This window comes from Hippocampus comes, unplaced genomic scaffold, assembly GCF_001891065.2.
Source record: "Hippocampus comes isolate QL1 unplaced genomic scaffold, H_comes_QL1_v1.1 scaffold124, whole genome shotgun sequence".
NCBI classification, from domain to species: domain Eukaryota; kingdom Metazoa; phylum Chordata; class Actinopteri; order Syngnathiformes; family Syngnathidae; genus Hippocampus; species Hippocampus comes.
The window spans coordinates 1,945,084-1,962,267 of record NW_017805075.1 but is presented as its reverse complement, the minus strand read 5'-3'; the positions used below and the strand labels follow the sequence as shown (position 1 = coordinate 1,962,267).

At 44.8% G+C, this 17,184-nt stretch overlaps 1 protein-coding gene across 1 annotated transcript in view; it reads right to left on the bottom strand.

The window, feature by feature from the left end:
* camta1a (calmodulin binding transcription activator 1a) overlaps positions 1–17,184 on the bottom strand; it is a 330,976-nt gene that overhangs the window by 181,826 nt on the left and 131,966 nt on the right. Inside the window, exon 4 of the mRNA XM_019865117.1 lies at positions 1,409–1,476. Within this exon, the coding sequence (XP_019720676.1) occupies positions 1,409–1,476 (68 nt within the window). The remainder of the gene's footprint in view (positions 1–1,408; positions 1,477–17,184) is intronic.

Below are 17,184 nucleotides of genomic sequence, written 5' to 3'. Positions count from 1 at the left end.
ACACACACACACACACACACACACACACACACACACACACACACACACACACACACACGTGCCCGCGCAGAGCCAGCAACCAGATGTGTGATGACAGTTGCGAAGGCAGCACTTAAGCATAGGTGTCCCATGTTTGACCTTTCACCTACTACCTTGAGCAGAAAGCTTTTCATATGGAGGCCAGCCATCAATCAGCTCCGCTCAATCACACATATACGCAGCATCCTCTCATTGCTGACAAGCTTTCCTGGCCTGCCATCCATCACTACGTTCTGCCCTTTTACTGACATCGAGGAAAATACAAACACTTCACACTTCTCCACATGTCTCCCTTGTTAAGGTCCACACATTTCGCACCGCAACAAAAGCTGTCCCACAGCGATGGCTCCCTGACGCCATGGGATGTGTTTTTGTGTTGTCAGGTGTTCTGCAGATGTCCCCACAAGGGAGACGCTCCCTGGTGTTCTGCTTTCTGACATTGCAGCACCTGCACGGAGAAATGACGATCCCGGTGCATACAGGCTAATGACAGCCGCACATATGTGACAGAGCGGCTGTGATGATCCTGGCAATCATTTGGCTCGAAAGCAACTGGATCAAAAGTCTTGCAAGTGTCGCGGTTGGCCCTGTCTCGTTTCGGAACATGCCAGCGCTGTAACATTTTCAATTTCGGTACATCCTTCAGCTTTGTATTTTGTTTGTTTGTTTGTTTGTTTGTTTGTTTGGGGTGGTTAACCTGCTTGTATTTTTACATTCCACATATGCATCATTCACCAGAATTGCATACCTTATATGCTGTAGTACATAGTAACCAGAATGAGAATTCTTAGTTCATGAGGAAGAGCCTTGATGAAAAATACATTTTCGCATTGCTCTTCAGTCAAAGTATTCTTATTACCGGAGTCATTGTGCACAGCTCGTGTCAATGTCCGTCTGTGAGAAGGTGCAGGGTGACAGGAGCGTGAGGGGCTGTGTTAAAAAGCCCGGGGTCCGATTTAGACATGCATGAGGATCCACACAACTGGCTGCAGAGCAAAAAGAAGACGACACGCTAAACATATCGGACTGATTCAAAATGCATGAACATGTCACTCTTGGCACTGGAGGCCTCGAATGAACAGCCAACTCATTTTGTGGTCCGAAACTGACATTTGGGACCCTTCGGAGCAGCTGGAACTTGATTTCAAAGCTATTTGCAGCTTGCCAATGCATCAATCCATCCATCCATGAAAATACATTTTTAGTTTAAAGGTAAATGTGAAGATATGTAAATGTGACTTTGAGACAAGTAAAAGGAGCGTGTTGTGATATCAGCCAGAAAGAGTTGAACACAAAAGACGTTGCTGATGAATTTGATGACAATGAATCACAAGTGGTGTTTTTACAGATGACGGTGTAATTGTCTTACCTTGTTTTAGGGGACGTTGTTAGCCATTCTTCATGCTTTTCAAATGTTATCAAGTAAGCTGCGATCTCCTGCGAAAAAGAGCGGAGAGGAGAGGGGAGGCGTGTGAGACTTTGATATGTCATTTGTCATCACACTTCTCTGGTGCTTATAATACGTTCAGACCACTTAGTTGGTATTCCGACAGCTTAGCCAGCAGTATACATGGAGGCAAAACAGTACCAGCGGGTAAACGGAGACCAGTAAAGCTAACGAGAAAGGCAAAAGTTGAAGGCAGTTAAGGTCAGAACATCATCTGAGACCATCTTTGTTCCGAAAGCTTTGATCAAGCTCAAGGACAATTAAGGTGCTCACTGAATGAAAGATGGACGTCTGTGTCTTCCAGACACAGCGGCTTCTAATAGTTTTGGCCCGATCCTCTCCCAAATCCTTTTGATCTGCCCTTGACACTCCTCTAAGGATCAATCCCCTCTTTCACCTTTGAATAAAAATCACACAACAGTCATCCACTACAGTGTGTGCTGCTAGTTTAGGAAAGCCCGTGGAGCCTTTGGAGTCAAGTGATGGACTACGCAATGTTATATAGATCACACGTGCCAAACCCGAAGAGCGGGTGCCGGATCTGGCCCCGTCACATCACTCTAAAGGCAAATCAGGTGCATTCACTTCATGTTTCTTGCTAAACACAACATTGCAAATTGTCTTCATTTTTTGTTACCAATCCCCCTTTTGAAATAGGTTGAAAAATAACCAAACACATTATTTTTCACAACTCGCAATCCATCACTTTGTTGTGTATGTGTGATATAATGAGGCCATTGTTGTATATGGCTTCACAGTCAAACCATAACTGTGATGCGGCCCGCTTCAAATACGAGCCTGAAACGCCTGCTACAGAATGAAATTGGGGCGGGGGGATAAGCCACATTCATATTTCCTGTGCTTGCCTTGCGAATGCAAAAGTCTGAGCGTACGAGAGAAGATGCTGGACCTCAGCTGGCCATTTTCTCACCAAACTAATGGGCATAAATAAAAGCACATTACATTCTATTTGACAAGGCAATGATTACCAGCGACAGGCGGCAATTCACGCCTCAGCTAAGACATTTATCACGCACTTGGACTGCCAAGAGCATTTGACGCAAGGACAGAGATGGTGCCGATGTCCAAATGAATTTAAAGATGTGCACTTCTCTACAAGGTGAAGTGTTTTCTTTGGTAGAATACTGTCTTGCTTGTTGTCTAAGGCTCAGGTTCTCAATGGAAAAATGTAGAAAAGTTCCACTGCTTCTTTGGACCGAGTGCAGCTCATAAGTAAGAAAGAAAGAACGTCAAGCAGAAAAAAGCCATCCCTTCGTTTCTTATTCAAGATGGACGTTGGCGTAAGTATGACCTGGCCCAGAGACACAGCACGTCAGCCATTGCCAATAAGGATGCTGCAGGGGGCGGCCATGTGAGGCTGTTTCCAGGCAGCAGGCCCAACTAAAGGAGGCTGGAGCATGAACTGGTGGCCTTGCCTCCAGGCGCGGAAGGGGACTAGGACTTGCTATTTCGATGGTTGTGCTTTTCTCGCTCTGTCTTTGCAAGGTTGCTTGACTCTGTTCAGGCTGAAGAAAGCCCAACACTAACCTCAGTGACAAGTGTTTTGTGGAAGCACAAACACGCAGAGCAAATGTGTTAATTTTTTCAATAACAATTACGGCGAGCACAAGGAAAAAAGGGTCACGCTAACATTATTTTTATGCACGCATCTGTAAGTAAATTAAACTAACAGCTCTGATGAGATTACCGCAAAATATTCAGCAGGGAGATCGGGGTGGGGGGGGGGGGGTTACCACAGAGCCTGTTAGCACTGAGCCCTGCTCCATCACTCCTCTCTTAAAACTCCATGCACCGTTCTCACGACCAGAGGAGGAGCGAGGCAGAAGCATGGGCTCATGTGAAAGATACATAGGAGAGCCGTGATACCTCTGGCTCTTTATTCCCCCCCCTCCCCCCACACCTCACAACCCCCTACCTCTGAACAGATGCCAGGGATAATACCAAGCCCCCGACCAACCATAAAGGTGGAATAATCTTATGGCGAGGAAACAAACAAAAACAGACGTGCAGCCATTAAACAGCTGCAAAGAGACAAAGTTTGCACGGGCGGCATAATGAGAGGCTACCATGCGTTCAGGTTGAGCAAACACGTTTGTGGGTGAGTGCAAGAAGAATAGGTGGGGGAAGCGCAGTGCTCAACACTGATACCGCATCAAAGTCAAGCCAGCAGCCGTCAATGGGCTCTGGACAATTTGCTGACCTCGACGCCTCGGTTCTGAGCTCAGTCGCTGGGGAAATATTGAGGGCAGGCGCTCACTCGGTAGACGCACACGCCTCCTTGCTCAACCTCACATGTCAAGAGTTTTGCTCCGGCAAGGCTGCTTGTGCTTCCTTCCACTTTGCCTCATCAGCCACTCTGACATGATCCTGGCTGAGGTTTTTCCCGACGTATATTGCGCAAGTAGCATTGAACGCCGCTGCCAAGAAAGCGCAAGAGAATTCCGTTCAAGCCAGTTTGGAGCGGATGAGTGGAGCTGTGGCCATCTCATTTGCATCCTTTGTCTCCTTGTTAGAAGAGCATGATGGAGCAGTGCCTGAACTGATTGGGATGGAGAGTATGTCAGTGTGTGTTTCTGTCGGCTGACTGACAATAAGAGCATCTGATCACTGGTCGTCTGCCTCGGCCTGACACACGGTTAGTGTTGCAATGAGATGGAAGCTTTCATTCTTGCATTCATCTTTGTGTTTCTGAGCTTTTTGCCTCCACTCATCGGCTCAAACATAAATTTAACAAAGGAAGATCTATTAAGAAGGAGCGTTCATTTGGGGAAAATTTACAGCACCGTCGTGTACATCAAGTGATTTTTTTTTTCTCTTTCTCTCGAGGTTAAAACATCTCCCCCCAGAGAGAATTGGCTTTCGAAATGTCTGTCTGGGTGAAATTGGAGATGACGCTAACTTATTCATTCCATTTCACTTCTTTGCACCACGACAGGCGGCAGAAAAAGCACTCGGAGAAAATATACACTATGCGACCCCGTCTTTAATATGGTTGTCACAATCAGTTCCAGTCCCCATGCGCCCAACAACAATTTGTGGGATGGATGACAACTGTCACCTTTCGTAGGGCGCAAAAGGCAGACAAAAATGAGGGTAACACTGATGGAGGTCGTCCATGATGGAGGGAGGTGCTGTCCTGGGATGACCGGAGGCCAAACGGTTTTGCTCCCTCTCCTCCTCCTCCTGCTGCTGCTCCTCCTCTTCCTCGCAAGCAACTGAGGGTGTCACTGTTCCTTTAGAAGGACAGATAGGGGTGCCTCTCGCAACACAGCATCGTCCTCTCCTTCTGCGTCGACTGTGTACCTCAGCTGACAGTAAATAATACAAAGCGAGGGCGGCAGACAGTCATGCACATACCTTTCTGTACTGCACTTAACATTACGTAGGAAACGCTCTCAGAGAATCCAGTCCCACACCTTAAGGCATCAGTAAGGACCATTTTAGAGTAATCCACCAATTAGCCATTTTGGTAAAGGCAGACGCTCCTCGAGGAAGGAAGCCTGTGGCACATATCATGTTTCAATCAATTGCATCCAATAGCTAACTTCAAAAATGCCTACAAACACGGAACACAACTCTGCATACAGTGACAGCATGTACGCGCTCCATTAGCCACATGGCCAATGGTGAGTTGCAACATAGGGGTGGCGAGGTGAATACGTCCCAAGCTCGCCACGCTGGCGAAGGCCAGTATGGCTGATCAAAATCACGCCGGCGGAGCCTGCGTCAACGGGCCTGCCTTCGAACAAGAAACGTCCTCATGCAAATCCAATCATTCTGCATTTCTCCAGATGGCCAGTGAGGCATTGAATTGGTTACAGTTTAATCACAACAGCGCTTGTCAAACCAATGTTAGTTATTATTTATATCTTCCGTTGGTGGCATGCTAGGTACGGTTAGCAATTTAGCACTACTGCAAACTCAGAATGGAAGAAGACTGGAATTTGGCGGTGGGTTCTGCAACCAAACAAAACTTCCTGCCGCCAAGCTGTGCTAAACGGCAAACAATTTCGGATTTCACCATCCATGTGTTGAAAAAAAAATTAAGCAGCATGACACAGCGAAACAACCATTTAATCAGGTCACAGATGGCCAAATCAAATCAACGTCAATTCCCGATGAGAAGAAGAGTCTGTTTTTTTATTCCGTGAAAAAGAAAGAAACACAAAAACTTTCATGAGAAGGAAGTCGTCAAGGGTGCCCATGACAGACCATCTTTCAAAACAAAGATAATGGAGGCCACGGGCATGTGTGTTTTCAGTGTCATTGTAAGGGAGGTCTCGTTTGCACATATTTTTCCCGCTTAAATTTAGCTGTGGCACGGAAGGCGGAGGCAGAGTATCAATGAGTTGAATTTACTCTTTTAACACCACAAGTTTCCAAAGAACTCGGAGGAGAACCGGAAGCCCGGCACCCTCCTAAAAAAAAGGGTGTTGCCGTAGATATCAGACCACCACACAGCCCGATGAACAATGAAGTCTCGCTGTTTGGAGAATCGGTTCATGTGTGTGAATATTAACTCGACAAGTTGGTGAGAAAAGCAACGTAATGGATTCCAGTAAACTTGCGTTTCAGTTGCCGTGTTTGAGCCAGGATAATTTCCTGTGACCAATACAATTGTTCACGGAGTCTGCGAAAAAATAAATTAAAAAGCCTGTAATAAAAACAAATTGAATTTGAACTATAATGCGTATTACCTGTCACTACTGGGGGAGAGAAACTTGCACCCAAGCCGATATCTGGAGAAAACATTATTTCTTTAAAAAAAAGTAAACTAAAAATACATCGTTAAAAATAATAATGAAAGAAAGCCTTCATAAGCACACAAATTCGCAAGACTTCCATGTCCTAATGGATCTTGTTCTTCCGTACCGTAGCATTAACCACAAATTAATCCTAAACAGATTACATGAATCAACACCACAAGGTCAAATGATGTTTTAATTTCACTGACTGTTCCCAAGCAGGCACTTTCAGAAGAGTGCAAAGAAAGACATCACACCGAAGTTTAAATGACACTCAAGATTCTGGCCAGCACACCAAGCGTCAAGAAATTAACCTTTTGTGAACCGATTGGACGGAATGTCTTCAGAAAGCTTCATCTGGCCATCGCACCCACAATGCCCTTTGATTGATGTCATTCGATGCGTAGTCTAACATACCACAGTTGGATAAATGACAGCAGTGATTACAAAATAATGCTTATTTACGACCAAAGATAGAAGGGAATGCTATGGCACAGATAGACGGCATTTTGCTTGTTGTTGACCAAATTACATGCAAAAAAAAAAAAAAGAGACTCCTTCGCTGTGTTCTCTCCAAGCTGCACGCATGAGCAATTGCGCACTGCTCTGACCCTCTCAGCGGACACGGTGATGCTAAGCCCACGCACACACATTACATTTCTAGAACTCATTTCTTCATTTCCACACTAGTTTAATCTACAAGCAGAACACACATTCCGAATTCCCTCACAGTCGTGGTAGGATGCACACTCAGTGCTACTACTATAGTTTGAAGCAAACATTGACACACATGGACTCACGCTCACCACTGACGCAAACGACAACGCAGACAGCTCCATTTCGGCAGTCCAAACATGGGCGTAGTTCACCAGCACCTTAAAGGAGCCTCTTTTGTACGTTTCACGTTATTTGTTGGTTTTCGTTAATTATAATAAGCTTGCTGCCTACCCATCACTGGTCAGCATAACACGAGTTCACACCTGGTATCCAAAGTTCAAATGACTGTACTTCATTTTCATAACAACAAAACGCAAGCTGCATCGTCAACAGAAAAACTGAGAAACCAATGAGAAAATGATGAATATTAGCATTTTATATACTGATATGATAACCCGTGAGGAACCAGTCGGTAGACTGGTTTCCTCAATAAAAGCGCAGATTGGACATGTGTCCCAGGAAGTATACGTGTTAACAACATACACTGTAGCCACTTCTGGCTCAGAGGCCAATCTTGGGCAATGGCTAGTTAATCATCGAACGCAAGTGAATCGCATTAAAAAATTCCATTTTAACAACTCTATTGATTGCCGTAAAAGCTTGATCTAATGAAATGAATATGTGGGAGCAAGAGGATGTATGTGAAAGACAAGATGAGTCAAATGGGTTTGAAAAGGAGGAGGATGCCTGTGGCCTGGCTTGCGGTGAAGTCTGGGGAATGCATTGCCAAAGCGTTGACCTTGTCCTCTACTTGGAAGCAGGAAGCGCAAGAGAGTGGGACCAAGGGATGGCGATAGGGAGAGGAAACCTCCCTGGTGACCTGCGTTTTCCAGCCGTGCACCAGGTGTTCCCATATTTCCGGCAAAGCGAACCAGGAAACGAGCCAGCCCGGGGGCCACCAGCGAATCCGCTCTTGGGTCGGTGCGGAAGCTCGAATCCGCCATAACATTATGTCAGCAACAAATTGAAATGCAATTAGACCCAGAGGAGATGCAAAGATACATGAAGGAGGGATCGCGAGGAAGACAGACACGAGGGAACCATCAATGCTTCTTACTTTTTGCCAGCGTGCATGACATTGCGAAATGCATTTCAACCAAGGGAAGCATGAAAGTGGCCATCAAAAAGTAAGCGTGTTTCAAGGCAAGAAAAGGCACTGGGTCATTTTGTGCGTCTTTGTTTTGTTGTTTGCCTCATGAATTGTTAATGCACAAGCAGTAATATATCACATACGTACTTTATGTATGGAGTCCGGGGCGCAATATTATTCTTTAAGGAAGGTGCAAGAAGTGAGTGCATCTGTTCTAGCATGCTAAGATCCATCTACAGCCTTTGCAATTGTTTGAACACTTCTACTTCTAAGGTGCAGTGTATCTGTTGGGATGGACGTGGATGGTCAGAGCAGAGGAATTCAGAGGGGTGAAACAGAAACAGAAAGGAGAGAGAGAAATGGAAATATAAAACAACGGGGTGTGAGCAGGGTAAAGGCTGTTGGCAGCTGCACTTGGCATCTGTTTAAGTGTTGTGAGGCTGTTCTATGAGTCCCTCTGCTGGCTTCAAAGGATATTTATAGGATAGGTGTGTGTGTGTGTGTGTGTGTGTGTGTGTGTGTGTGTGTGTGTGTGTGTGTGTGTGTTTGCTCAATGTCAGATCACCAGAGAAGATTTGCAGGGTGTCATGCAAAGATTGAAGAGCATTGAATAAAAGGTATAATTTCAATTGTGAGGCGGCTCGTTGGTCCAGTGGTTAGTCGTGGGTTCGATCACGGCTCCGGCCTTCCTGTGTGGAGTTTGCATGTTCTCCCCATGCCTGCGTGGGTTTTCTCTGGGTACTCTCCCACGTTCCAAAAACATGCAACGCTAAATTGTCCCAAGGTGTGAGTGTGAGCGCGGATGGTTTTTCGTCTCTGTGTGCCCTGCAATTGGCTGGCAACCGGTTCAGGATGTTCCCCTCCTACTGCCCGAAGACAGCTGGGATAGGCTCCAGAGCCCCCCGTGACCCTTGTGAGTATAAAGTGGATTGGAAGATGGATGGATTTTAAGTGTCCGAACTCCGTACACATTCTTTTTTAAGATGTGTCAACTGGCAGCCCCAGATGATTTAAATCTGTAACTGTCATAGAAAATGGGCTCGCGGGAACATTTTACGATGTAAACAAAAAGCTGGTTCCAGTACATCCCAATTTATGATTTTTTTTTTTTTTTTTTGCTCGAGCAAAACTCCCGTGAACTACTTTATTTATATAGAACAAGAAAATTGCTCCAGTTAGAGAATACGTCACAGGACCAGCCAAACTATGAAAAAAAGTGTGACTAAAGGTCTCGGGCGACAACTGTGCACCATGTCTGCAACACATACACACGCACATAACACTATCGAGGCCACCTTCTTGATTTCGATTTTGCAATACAATGCATCATCTAGTCACGTAGGTCTCTTTGTTCTAGCAGGCAGCATTGTTGTCGCTGTTGTTTTGTTTGTTTTTTGGCAAAGTAAAAAGACAAGACAAACGTAAAAGCTCAAAAGAAAGCCACAATATATGTACACTGTATCTCATTTCATTTGGTATTGATCCCAGATCACGATGTTGTTTTCCATTTGTTGGTCAATGGCCGTTTCAGATTGGCATGCTGCTCTCAACACCACCCTTAAAAAAAGTACAGCAGTCTCCTGGGAAGATTTCTCTTATTCCTTCAAGCTGCATGCCCCTCTGCTCCCATAAACAATGCTCAGCCCAGTTGCTGCTCCGCCACACAATCCGTTCTACATGCAATATGTCACAGGCTTGGCCATGCATTCCGTTATTTTCACTCTGCCTCCATGTGTCCCTTATTCTTGGAGAGGCCTCAATCGATGGACCAGTAGCCGGAATCAGCTGGATTTCATCTTGATCGTCCATGACTGGTGACCCCTTGAAGCCGAATGTCATACTTCACACGTATATGGTATACACACCCGATTGCACATATGTATGGTCGAATGAGGAGTGGATGCAACTATTGCCGATAATGAAACTCCTGCTTGGAGAAAAAAATAAAATACATGATTGTAGAGTTGACTCTTCTGTAGGTTTTTTTTTTTCCAACGAAAATGCCATTGTGCACCAGAGAACTCAATCAACTCTTCACTTAATGTATATTTTAATTACAGTGCATGTTGTTTTTTTGCGGTGCAGCACTGGGGATTTATGTTCGTCATGTTCAATTTCCCATGAAAAACAGATGTGCTTCCACTACTACTGGAATGACAAAGGATGGTGTTGCCTAGAATTTGCAAAGTTTGTGATGCAGTCTCCTTCTGCTCCTCAATTATTTGGGTCTACAAAATGCCACTGAAACCCGACAATTTCAATCCAAAAGTTCAAGTTTTGTGCGAGTGCACATCAACACGGAATTGGACGTAAAGTTGATTAAGATGAAACACATTCATCTCTGTCAGCTATGATTAGGCTTCATTGTGGTTAATGCTTGGGATGTGTGTGTGCCTGCTGTTCCCAAGCCCATATGGGACCTCCTACTGCTCTACCCTTGAGAAATGTGTCCTGTGCAATGATTCTCTTGGCCCTCTTCCTCCTCTGAATTCCTTCCCGTGCTGGTGCCAACTTCTGCCAAAGGCTTTCAGACGTGTACATTGACATGTCACAGCCGAGAATTCACAGGAATAAAATGTATAAACATGTGCACGTGTGTGCCTTGAAAAGGACTGTGGGATGCGCTTGGAAGGTGCAAGGGTGACTTGCAGGCACCCCGTGGCTGTCTGACCTCAGAAGTGTACTCTTCACATCCTTTCCTTCATCGACATCAAGCCAACCACTGCTGGTAGCCCGACCAAGCAGCGCATTGAGTGGCGAAGCCTCCAGCCTTAGCACAGCCCCACCGCTGAGACTCCAGGGTGCTCCCCAAATGTGGTGCTGAACTTTTCTCTCTATCTGACTTCTGCTCATGAGGAAGAAAACCTGCGGTACAAGAACCCGCGGTTTGTGCCTTCCCTTACTCTGTGCCTTCCCTTTGACAGGTGTTGCTGTTGTGATAAAGGAAGTGTCAGATTGCACCGACAATAGCCGCAGGGTCTATTTCTTCCTCATTGAAATTGAAAATGGCAGACATGGTTGATGCTCTGACAAATATGGCTATGAAAACCCAGAGCGAGGGCATTGTGTGCCATCAAAATATGAACGAACTCTGAGGAGAAACTGGAAGAACCTCCAGCACGTACCCCATTCTAAAAGCCAAGAGGAGAGCGGAATCTGGAAGGTCACCATCCAGCTCGTATCAATCACGTTTCAAGCAGTGACTCCGCAGGCTTCCGTCTTCCGTGTGCAAATGAGTCTGTCTCATGTGAGCCCATTGACGGGCGGATTTATTTCAGCCTTCAGTCAATTCTACCCACCTCTGAGTTAGGCTATTCACGAGCACCAAATGACTGAAGCGCCCTTGCATGAAACCAATTTCAAAGTTTCAATCCAAGATACACCCGGTGCCGTGCAACTACAAACTGCACTCCTAAATCACTGGCTTCTTACTCTTCCACTCATACGCGCAGGGAACTGCGAACGTAAGAACCTCATCACAGCTCTCAATCTATGCTCCAACTTGAATGGAAATGCTAAATTTTCCAGACCACTGTTCCCCACACCTCATTGAGCCAAGGCGCCCATTACACATGAGAAAACTATCACGACACACCACAAACAAACAAAAATGTCTCAAAAAGTATGAATCTCATCTCAATGCACTCACAATTTGACTAGCTAAGTTTAAAGTGTGAACCTGTTTCATTGACATGGCGTGGGGGCTGACTTGGCTGGTCTTTCCGCTTGAAGAGCCTCAACAGTCGGAGCCCAGTATATTTACATTGTCATCACTAACCAATAGCAACACATCTTCATCCTGAAATTGTGTTCAGTCACTAATTAAGGACACAAAAATTAAAAATATAACACGCCACCTGTTAGCGGTTAATGGCTAGCAGCTAGCTATTACCCCACATAGGCTGTCAAGAGCTGTCAGACAACTTGTCAAAGGCAGTCGAATTGACAAAAATGACCCTGCCCATTTTGATGGTGACAGCGTGACACAGTGGCAGGTCCTACTGATCAATTTTGAACAAACCAGGCTTACTCAAATGTGCTGTTTTAGCCGGAAACATCGCTACTGTGCTTTTGACATCATTAAAAATCCGAATAAATTATTAGTTGATAGAATTTTCAATAGAATATCCAAATACCAAAATAATCAATAGCTGCGGCTGTAATAAAAACACAGGTGAAGCTTGATCATTTTGCTGGTGTTTCCTTAATCGGGCGGGAAGTCATTTATGCAATCCTTGTAGACGGCTAAAACGTCTGTCAACACTTTTCACTCCCTCGTCCTTGCGTCCAACCGTTAAACCGAAATAAATCCACACTGGACATTTGAATGAAGCAGGTGCTACTTCAAATTATTGGGTTCTCAAATCTTCAACTTGTGCTCGTGCACATCTTTGACACTTGACCACATCCGTGAGATGCACTTTGAAGCAGATACACGTACAACTGTTAGTGGTGAATGTGCAGCAGACAAGCATGCACAGTAAAGTACAAAACCCAAAAGTCACAGCCCAACAGAGTGTATTGGCGTGTGTAGACTAGCATACCAATCCCAAGTGGATACACAGGTTTATTTGATGAGATTAGATTAGATCAGATCTGCTATCTAGTGGAAGCGCATTTAATTGATCAGCCTGTCACCAGACATCGCTGGAATAGAGAGGTGAAAAGAATGCAGAAGAAATTATTTTTGCACAAATTGGATAATTCCCCACGGGACCCTAAATGATTGCTCACAGCATACACCAAGCTTGGGAATCACCGTTGGCAGAATCTAGCAAATATGAGAGAACAGTGGGAGTACAGGTGAAGGTCATGAGATTAAAACAGTCAGTAAGTAATCCATTGACAGCACTCTGTATCCTTAAAATGAAATAAAAAGAATCACTTGGTCATCCATCCAGTTCAGGCCAATTATTTGGCCCAAGGTCCTGTTTTCCCACCCGCTCTGACATGTTAGTATGAAAGTATCCTCTGTCTGCCCGTTACCACTTCTGTCCATTCTGTGCAATGCAAACTGACCGCCGTCATTCTTTTATGAGCAAATGACATCTCCGTCTACCAGTCGGCATGCACACGCACGTACACACGCACACACGCACACACGCACACACACACACACGCACACACACACACACACGCACACACACACACACACACACTATCTGGATATGCACGCACTTCATAAGTCAAATCCGTTCACTACTATTAGTTCTTGCTGAATTATCTTAGCTGCATGAGAAGGCCTTTCAAATGTCCATGTAAGTGAATGACTTTCTGTGAATTGTGAAGATCTATAAGTGTTTGCGCATTTGTCCTTCTGTCTAGACTAGAGCGTTGTGTCGCCGTGGCTCTTATTTTTGTACCTATTGTATTGTAAATCCATCGCTCTGATTGTGTGCCTTGTGCTCATGTTTCAATCACAATCATGTGGGGCCACACCTGAAGTTCAAACACCTTGCCGCCATTGAAAGTTTGCAGCGACCGAAGCTCCCGTCAAGGAGACAAGCCTTGGGCAAACTTTTGAATATGAATGGTCCATCCCGTCTGCCATGCGTGCGTTATCAGTATCTAAAAGTTTGTCTCGGTTCAGAGGGGAGTCAAAGGCAGCATGTGAAGGCTGCTCCCCGCCGACAGCAGAAAATCGATCAAGCAGACACGATGGCCGCCTCCTTTGTGAGGCCGGTCTGGCTGTGTGCAGCACTCTTCTCTTTATCTCCCTGCTGTTGATCGCTGGCTTCATGCTCTTAATTAAAGACGGTGCATGGCCATTAATTGTCAAGCAGATTCAATTTGTTCCCCGGGCACTCTGTGAATGGGACTCTTCTTCCTCCCAGAACAAAGGTGTCCCAACAGTCATGTCAGAGTTGAACAAAGGGCCAAAGGCATGGCTTCTATTTGCTACACTTTACGGGCAAGCCAATGAACTGGGTGGTATCTGGACAGGCTCACAGGGGACGTTCAGAAATAAATAAATAAATACACTTTTGTTCTCCTTTGCCACACCATATTTGTTGTACCTGTTGACAAAACCCTCAATTAAAGGTACCTGCTTCCCCAAAGCTAGTATCAGCACGCATACCCATTTCGCGGAATATTCCTCAACCTGGTTGGGATTCAAATATATTAGGGCGTACAGATGGGGAAATTCTTCAGACAAATTGAGGAATCAAATCGGTAAATAGCCAAAAGACTGCTGATATGAATCTGGTGGTTAGTTGCTGCCACTGCATCATGTAATTCAGGGCCATGTATCAACATGCCTGCCAGCATCAGGCCTCAAGGAGGTGCCAGACAACGACCAACCACCTCTTCACTTGTCGACGGCAAGTAAGAGGACGGTTTTTGGTTTCCTGAAAACTAGCCATTTTGGAGATGCCAGGAGTCCGCCCAACAGTGATGAATTACACTGGATGAGGAATAATTCTGATTTCTTGAACTTGCAATTTCTGGAGTGATGCTTTTATGTGTGGTTACGCCCCGTCACAACAATGCACGTGACTCCAAAGATCTTCTGAAGATGATTAAACATGAACGTGGAGTGGAAAACGTCTCCTCTCAGTGGGTCACTACTGACTACTGTGATGTGACTACCAATGATGCAATGTGACTACTCAGAGTAGTCACATTGCAATTGTAAAGATACAATCCAATCCATTTTGGATTGAACATTCAAATGCCATTGCACAACTGCAATGTAAAAACAGCAAAAAAATAAATAGCTTTCCTCTCATGTCCACAAACAACATTCATACAGTCGCACGGAATAGAGAGGGTTGATCAAACATTGTGGAATGTTTAATGAGAGTAGGTTGAAGGTTCTGTAGCACATCCTGCACAGTGTATCGCCGAGGGACTTTTCCCAAGGGTGCCCGTGTGCTTGCCGTTACAGCAAGCCCAATATTTTGCTGCTGTTGAACTCAGTGATCTGTTGTGGAATTATTTAACAGATAAGGCTTCCACTATTGTCGGCACACACACACACATGCACACACACACACACACACACACACATACACACACACACACACACACACACACACACACACACACACACACACACACACACACACACACACACACACGCACGCACACACTCCAAAAATAAACTCTTGTCCATAACCTGAGAAAAGCAATACAGTGTGAAATCAAAGGTCAGTTGAAGACAAATAGGACTAACAGACAGGAGCGAGTGTGACACAGCCTCCCTTTCTGCACTGCCCAAATTAAGAGAGGAGATTCAACACAACGGAGAGCGTGCAGCCTTGTGTTTTCAGTGAGAAACTCTGCTTCCCCACCAGCAAGCACAAACCCATTTGCACACTTTTCAAGCCATACATTGATTGAACACTTTCCAGGTCAACGTAGAATCAAGTCAGTGAACTAAACTAAAAAGCACTGCTCAATCACAGTTGAGCACGTTTCACCGTCAAAAGGCATGCTGCCTTCAGCACAGCTTGCTTTGGGTGCTACATTCAACACCTTAACCCCAGGCAGGGTGCTCATCCACAGCATTTGCAGGCCTTGATGTGACCACATGATAAGCACAAAGCTGGGAGACATGGAACGGAATAATACACAGCAAGTGGATGCTACGATATGATGCGGCGCGCCAGTCCCAGGGGGGTTGAGGCGGGAAAACTGAAGCTCTGAGCCAAACCAAGACGCATTTCATCACTTAACACGAAACACCTGCAAAGTAAAAACAGTGCAATGGTAGTCCTGTCCAAACAATGGCACGGACCTGTATTGGATGAACTGCTACTTTAAAATTGTCTAAATGTCTTAGGAGGCTGTATGAAAAGCCGAGGCTCATACTTCAATTACACTGGTTTGCACCCCACCTAACCCCCACTCACCAAAAAAAAAACAAAAAATATGCGGAAACAGCAGCCGAGAACATTTTCTAGAGCAGTTTCAGATGTCAAAACCTAATTCCACAAAAGTTTGGATGTTGTGTTAAACATAAATGAAAACAGAATACATTGATTTGCAAAATCATGTTCAAACTATATTTAATTGAAAACACTACAAGGAAAATATATTTAATAATGAATTTTATGGCTGCAACACATTCCAAAAAGCTGGGGCAGGGTCATGTGTTACACCACCTTTTAACAACATTCAATAAACTTGTGGTAGCTGAGAACATGAATTATTGAAGGTTTGTTAGTGGAATTCTTTTCTATTCTAGGTTGATGTATAGCTTTAACTATTTACCACTCCGTTGTCATATTTTACGCTTCATAATGCGCCACACATTTCCAATGGTAGACAGGTCTGGACTGCAGGCAGGCCAGTCTAGAATGCTGTCTTTTACTACAAAGCCACACTGTTGTAACACGTGCAGAATGTGGTTTGGCATCGTCTTGCTGAAATAAGTAGCGGCGTCCATGAAAAAGGCGTTGCTTGGACGGTTTCTCCAAAACCTATATGTACCTTTGAGCAAGAATGGTGTCTTTGGTGTGTTTCTTGCATACTTGGACAATAAATTTGATTCTGATTCTGATTTAGGTTGAATATAATTTGTGAATCATTTTATTCTGGTTGTATTGATGTTGAATACAGCATCCCAACTGCATTGGAATTGGCCTTGTAGAATCCGAATATCTCATTCATGTTTCTTTCTGTGTCTCTGTGCTGCCGTTTTATTTATTATTTTGGAATTTTTAACTTGATAGTAGCCTAGCAAAACAGCCCCTCCCAAAATGTAGCATATGGTGGTGCAACAAAAGAAAATGGATTATATGGGGGCAAAATGATCAGTCCTGCTGTCTTCAGTGCCAAAAAAATGGATCTAGAAAATATTTCTGTCAATCGCGTTTATTTTTCGAAGCAAACCAGTGTTATTTCTAACCAGAATGCATTACATGATGTATTGTACTCCTGATCTGACCAGTGATCAAGAGGTCTGCTTCCGGGTAATGTTTGGAAAATGAACGACCAGATGAACTTGAATGCTATCCTTACCAAAAAAATAGTGCGCATCATGTAAGGCAGGGGTCCCCAACCGCCGGTCCGCGGACCGGTACCGGTCCGCAGGGCATTTGGTACCGGGCCGCACAGAAAGAACTTGCCTTAATTCCGTTTTATTTCGGAATACGAAAGATGTTTTATTTTGAAAAATT